At 35.8% G+C, this 6,816-nt stretch overlaps 1 protein-coding gene across 1 annotated transcript; it reads left to right on the top strand.

The window, feature by feature from the left end:
* The first annotated feature begins 1,692 nt into the window (after nt 1-1,692).
* Nucleotides 1,693-5,818, top strand: LOC128864880 (uncharacterized). Its single transcript, XM_054104639.1, has 3 exons — nt 1,693-3,683; nt 5,313-5,698; nt 5,802-5,818. Exons 1-3 carry the CDS (start codon nt 1,693-1,695, stop codon nt 5,816-5,818), a joined length of 2,394 nt encoding a protein of 797 aa, XP_053960614.1.
* The last annotated feature ends 998 nt before the right edge of the window (nt 5,819-6,816 follow it).

Below are 6,816 nucleotides of genomic sequence, written 5' to 3'. Positions count from 1 at the left end.
TTTAATCAAAGTGATAATAAAAAGGAAAAGCTACTAAAGGAGTTCTTTAAGCGCGCCGCGGTTTACGCTTTCTGCCTGTAATCCTCGACACTGTTATGAAAATATTTATAGATAACCGACGTACAAAAAATTACAAGCAGCCAGTTTTAATTAAAATATTTTTTTTTTAATTTTGTACAAAGTTTAAAACTTTAAAGTGATATGGGTATTTGTAGTTTCAACTGTATTCTTAAAGAAATAACAAAATAATAACTCCTTTATCGACGACTTAGCTTATTTACGGAAAGATAATACTCCAAACGCCGCTTATTGGGCTAATTTCTGCGAATCTATCGCAGACTATAAATTTAGCGGGTGGAAGTGGGTTTTACTGACGGGTCAAAAGGATTCCACACTTCTTACGCAGTGGTAAAGGAAAATCAGGAAGTTATCACGTACGGCCTTCTATTTTCATTCTGTTCGATTCTCACCGCTGAAGCAATGCTGCGCCAAAAGTAAGCGTAAACATATAATTTGCTCCAACAGTTTGTCCTGCTCCAAGCCATCCAAAACCACAAAAAGTCAAGCAAAATCATCGAGTGTATGACATACTAATTTCCCATTGGAGCAGCATCAAAATTATGTGAATACCTGGGCATTCCGGCATTCAGATTAACACACTGGCAGATATAATTGCCAAGGACATTTCCCTTACACCAACAATCACATCCGAAGTCTTCCTACCCAGCGACATATATCGACTTATTCATGAATAGAGGCAAACAAAGTTACTTCGTGAATGGTTGTATTATAAACACCATTATTCGAACATTAAGCCCAAACATACAAAACCTGCCTATCCATCTTCGGTACCCACCAACCACATCAACCCCATACACACGGCTCCGTATTGGGCACACCATAGTAACTAGCGCACACCTATTACAGGGTAGTACATCCAACACCTGCCTCTTCTGCCAAGCCAGGGTCAGTGGGCATCACCTACTGGTGTCTTGCACAGAACTTGCTTCTCAAAGGCATCACCACTTCAGCGACACAGATCCTCTCAACTTTTAAAAGATGCCACTGAAGATAACACTAAAAAAAATTTACACATTTCTAAAGGACACCAACCTACTCCATCGTATCTGATCCAACACACTACTGCTGGCGCTGCGTTTGCTTGAGATTACTTATAATTTTATTATCATAAAAATAAAAATAAAAAAATAAAAAATGTAAAAACTCAAATAAAAAAACCTAAATAAAAAACTATTGTAAAAAAAATGTTCTCAGAACTTGACAATATGTCGTGCTACTATTATTTTGACCGCAGCAGCAAAACTTACTATAGAGTATTGATATTTACAGTTAGCCTAAATAACATTGTATAAATGCATATCAATGTAAATAACATAATTTATCTATAACAATCACTCTCACTCTCTTTATATACATACATACATATTCACCTTATTAGTAATCATTGAAATAAGAGTCAATGTTAATAAACTGAATAGTTGTTATTTGAACTGAGAACGAGCTGGTTGTTTTCCTCTATTGATACGCTACATATTGGCGACGAGAATAAAACGGAAAAAAATATAACAGAAGTTGTGTGCAACAAAAACAAATATATTTGTACATATATGTAAATACATATAAAATAAACTAAAACAAAAAAGAAAACAGTAAAATAAAGAAAATCACAACATGCCTCCTAAAGAAGAAAAGTCAGCGAATGACAGCAAGATGGTGACACCAGTGACAATGCTTCAAACGACGAATGTTCCAGAATTTAACCCGAATGTGGAGTCGTGGAATGTTTGGAAGGAACGTTTGGAGATACATTTCTGTGAAGTGAATTGCACAGATGATAATGTAAGGAAGTCGATTTTATTAAAATCAATTGGTGCCGTTCCATACAAAGTTCTACACAGTTTGTGCAGTCCAGCTACTCCCGTGTCAAAATCATTTAAAGAGTTGTGTGAAATATTGGACACACAATACACTCCACCTACTATTGTGTTTAGTGAGCGGAAAATATTTCATATTTCAACGAAGCAAGAAAGTGAATCTGTGGCGGAATGGTATGCTCGTGTAAAGATGTTGGCACTTAATTGTAAATTTGGGGTCAATTTAGATGCATTTGTGTTAAACCAATTCGTAATGGGTTTGCCAAATTTCATCTTTGAAAGGCTGTGTGAAGAAGATGAGAATCTCACAATTCAAAGTGCATTAAGAAAGGCGATGATATTAGAGACGAAATGCATAATAAAGGGAGGAAAAGAAGAAACTGCAGTGAATTTTGTCAAGAAGCAAAAACATCAGAAGCAGAACAACAGTAGTAGTGACAACAGAGGTAATGGTGGCAACAGCAACAGAGGCAAATGGGGAAGCAGCAACAGAGGCAGTGGTGATGGTGGCAGCAACAGAGATGGTGGCAGAGATAACAGAGGCGATGGTGAGAGAAAATTTCCTTGTTCTCACTGTGGTTGGCGAAATCATGCATCTCAGTCATGCAAATACAAAGATAGCAAGTGTCATTCTTGTGGAATAGTTGGTCATTTGGCGTCTGTTTGTTGCAATAAAAAGAGAAGTGTTAATTATGTATCTAATGATAATGATGATGAACACGATAATAATGATTTGTTTAATTATTCAATTTTTAGTGTGGCTGAGCGAAATTCGTTTGACGTGTATTCTCTTCCAGTCGTTATTGATGGAGTTAAATTAAATGCTGTTTGTGACACAGGTGCACCATGCACTTTGTTGCCTTTGTCGTTTTACGAGAATAATATTATGGAAAAGACTCTCCGACCATGCAATATTCCATATGTTGACTACATTGGTGATAGATTGAAGCTGGTTGGCGAATATGATGCGTCGATTACTTTTAAAGGTAATACAAAAACTGTTGTTGTTGTTGTTGTGGATTCTGCAAACCCTCCATTGCTTGGTCGTACGTTTTTACGTTCTTTTAATTTCGAATTATTGCAAATAAACAATATTAATTTCGAAAATAAGTATGCTGCGATCGTCGAACAATTGAAGATTGAGTTCGTCGAGGTTTTTGAAGATAAGTTGGGTGAATTTAAAAATTCGGAAATTTGTTTAAAGGTTGTTGAAAATGCAACACCAGTATTTTGCAAACCCAGACCTTTGCAATTAGCATGGAAGGCTAAAGTTGAGAAACAGTTGCGAGATTTAATCAGTTCAGGTGTTCTCGAACCTGTTGACAACTCTGATTGGGGTACACCTTTAGTACCAGTTTTGAAACCCAACGGTGATTTGCGGATATGCGGTGATTATAAAATCACAATTAACAAGTTTTTAGAGGATTTTAAATATCCTTTACCCAGGATAGATGAGATTTTTGCATCTTTAGAGGGTGGTGAAATTTTCACAAAGCTTGATTTGTCCAATGCGTACAATCAGCTAATTCTTGACGATGAGTCACAATTATTGTGTGCATGGAGTACGCACATAGGTACATTAAAAGTAAAAAGATTACCTTTTGGTGTTAAGACTGCGGCAGCGATTTTTCAAAAGACAATGGAAAGTTTGTTAAGAAACATACCGTTTGTCGTGGTGTATCAGGATGACATTACAGTCACTGGAAAGACTATGCAGAGTCACATTAAAACGTTGAGGCTAGTACTTCAAAAACTACAAAATGCTGGATTGAAACTAAATATCAAAAAGTCAGTTTTTTTTCAATCAAAGATTTCTTATTTGGGCTTCAATATTGATAAAAACGGATTGAGTAAGAATAACGATCGAATTTCGAGCATTCGTTCTGCGCCAATTCCAGATAATATTTCGGAAGTTAGAGCCTTTGTCGGTATGGCAAATTATTACTCAAAATTTATTAATAACTTTGCGAATATGATGTCTCCACTTTATAAATTATTGAGCAAAGATGAGCCGTTTTTATGGTCAAAGAATTGTCAAAAGGCATATGACGCCATCAAGAATGCTGTGACGTCAGACCAAGTTTTGGCTCATTTCAACCCAGATTTACCGTTGGTATTAACAACGGATGCTTCTAATACGGCGGTGGGAGGAATTTTGTCACATAAATTCTCTAGTGGATTGAAACCAATTGCTTTTATCTCCAGAGCATTAAGCAAGAGCGAGAAAAATTATAGTACTCTTGAAAAAGAAGCCTTGTCTATTGTGTTTTGTATTACAAAACTTAAACAATACTTATTGGGAAACACATTTATTTTGAAAACTGATCACCGTCCACTATTAACTATTTTTGGTAACAATAAAGGATTGCCTATCATGGCTTCAGCCCGAATGCAGCGCTGGGCATTAATTTTATGCGGGTTCAATTACACCATAGAATATGTGAAAGGAGTAAATAATGAAGCTGACTCAATTTCGCGTATGCCTCAACAAATGTTTGAAAACAAAATTACGGAGTTTTCATATGTCAACTTTCTTGAATCTCAAAAATATTTCAATATGAGTTTTAAGGACATCGCTCGTGAGACGAGACGAGACCCAATTTTATCTAAAGTTGCAGAATGCATTTTGGATGGAAACTTATGTAACTTAAAGGATAATAATTTCACTCCGTATCGTGAAAAGTATACTGAACTCGGTGTGGAGTATGGGTGTGTATTGTGGGGTTACAGAACCATTATCCCCGAAAAATTGCGAACAAAAATTTTAAATGAATTACATTCCTCGCATTTAGGAATAGTAAAAACAAAAGCGCTTGCCAGATCATATATATGGTGGCCATGTCTTGATAAAGATATTGAAAAATTAATTAAAAACTGTTTACCATGTCAAAAACTGCAGCCTAGCCCCGAGAAGAGCAGTTTAATGCCGTGGACGCCAAGTTGTAATGTATGGAGTCGAATTCATATTGACTTTGCTGGCCCTATAAGAAATTTTTATTTTCTAATTGTTATCGATTCATTTTCGAAATTCGTTGAAGTGTTCAAAACGAAGGAAATAACTACAATGTTCACAATTACGAAGTTAAGAGAAATGTTTTCGCGGTATGGATTGGTCGATACACTTGTAACCGACAATGGCCGTCAGTTCACATCGTATGAATTTCAACAATTTTTGTCTGTGAATGGAATAAAACACATATTGACTGCGCCGGGACACCCATCTACAAATGGTCAAGCAGAAAACTTCGTTAAAACGTTTAAAAAGTCTGTATTAGCCAATTTAGATCAAAACAATGATGCAAATTTGGATCAAATTTTATGCAGATTTTTAATGGACTACCGAAATATGACTCACTGTTCTACAGGCGAATCTCCAGCAAAAATATTTTTTGGGAGAAAACTAAAAACTCGCTTCAGCAATCTCAAACCTCCTACAACAAAAGAAAAAATTATTGAGTCTCAACACAACAACATAAATAATCACAAAGGAAATCGTCATGAAACTTTTCAAAAAGGCCAAAATGTAATGGTACGTGATTACCGTAACCCAAATAAGCCTAGTTGGACACAGGCAGTTGCAGAACAACAACTTGGACCTCAATCATATTCATGTACTTTGGCTCACAACAAACATAGTATCAAACGTCATTTGGATCAAATCAGAAACCAGCAAATTCAACAACATGTCGAAACCAACATGCAAATGTTATCAGACAACAACACAGCTTTGACTGTAGCCAATGAGATACCAACGATGGAAGATTTGTCACGCACTCGAAGAGAACTCAGACCACGTGAAGGAGGTAGAGTAGTTAAAAATTTAAAAATTTAAATTGTATTTGAAATTTGCAAACGCAGTTGTTTTTAATTTTACAATTTTATATGACACTAAATTGTTATTGTTAGCAACAGCTTTAGGATGAGCATATAGAGTATTGATATTTACAGTTAGCCTAAATAACATTGTATAAATGCATATCAATGTAAATAACATAATTTATCTATAACAATCACTCTCACTCTCTTTATATACATACATACATATTCACCTTATTAGTAATCATTGAAATAAGAGTCAATGTTAATAAACTGAATAGTTGTTATTTGAACTGAGAACGAGCTGGTTGTTTTCCTCTATTGATACACTACACTTACTGAGATCTTTAAAGCGGTCTGCATAGACATATACCATAAATCGCGTGCTACAGTAGGTATCCGCCTAGACGAATATTCGCTCGTAACGACAATTCCAATAATAACCCTTTCGATTGTCCTGCAAAGTGCTCTCAAATATTCATTTTCTTAGTAACTGATCAAATTTAACAATTACAAAACATGATATGTACGTATGTATGTTCAAAAACAAAAATTACAATGAAAACGCAATGCTCAACATCTGAAACCTGCTCAGCAACTCCTGCCTAATGCCAACAACTTATCCACGGATTACGCTCCACGATAAAAATAATAGATTAATATGTATGATTGTGACAACGCAACGTAGCAATGAATTAAGTCGACAACAGCCGCCAAACATGAAATATTCAGCAAATGAATTGCGGTTTGCATTGCGCAGGCGCGCCGTAAAGCACGTGATATCAACGCATTTTTGGCATGCGATGTTAACGTACGAGCCGTGCAAATATGCCCCACACGCGCACGCACACACACACTCGTTTTCCTAGTTTTGCATGAATATATGTATGTATGTATGCGGGGGGCATGCACTCCCAATGCGAATGCATCGATCACAGCTTGTAAATTCTACTCCGCTACTTACAGTAGGCGCGTATATGTGGATATGTATGCGTATGTGTACATATATGTATGTATAGGGTTTTTCAGTAACTTTTGAACTTTTTTGAATAAAACACAAACGGTTTGACTTTTTTAACTAATTTTTTTTTTATTATCGAGTTTG

Source organism: Anastrepha ludens, chromosome 5 (assembly GCF_028408465.1).
Source record: "Anastrepha ludens isolate Willacy chromosome 5, idAnaLude1.1, whole genome shotgun sequence".
In the NCBI taxonomy this organism is placed as follows: Eukaryota; Metazoa; Arthropoda; class Insecta; order Diptera; family Tephritidae; genus Anastrepha; species Anastrepha ludens.
The sequence above is the reverse complement of the archived record's forward strand: the minus strand, read 5'-3'. Positions and strand labels throughout refer to the sequence as shown.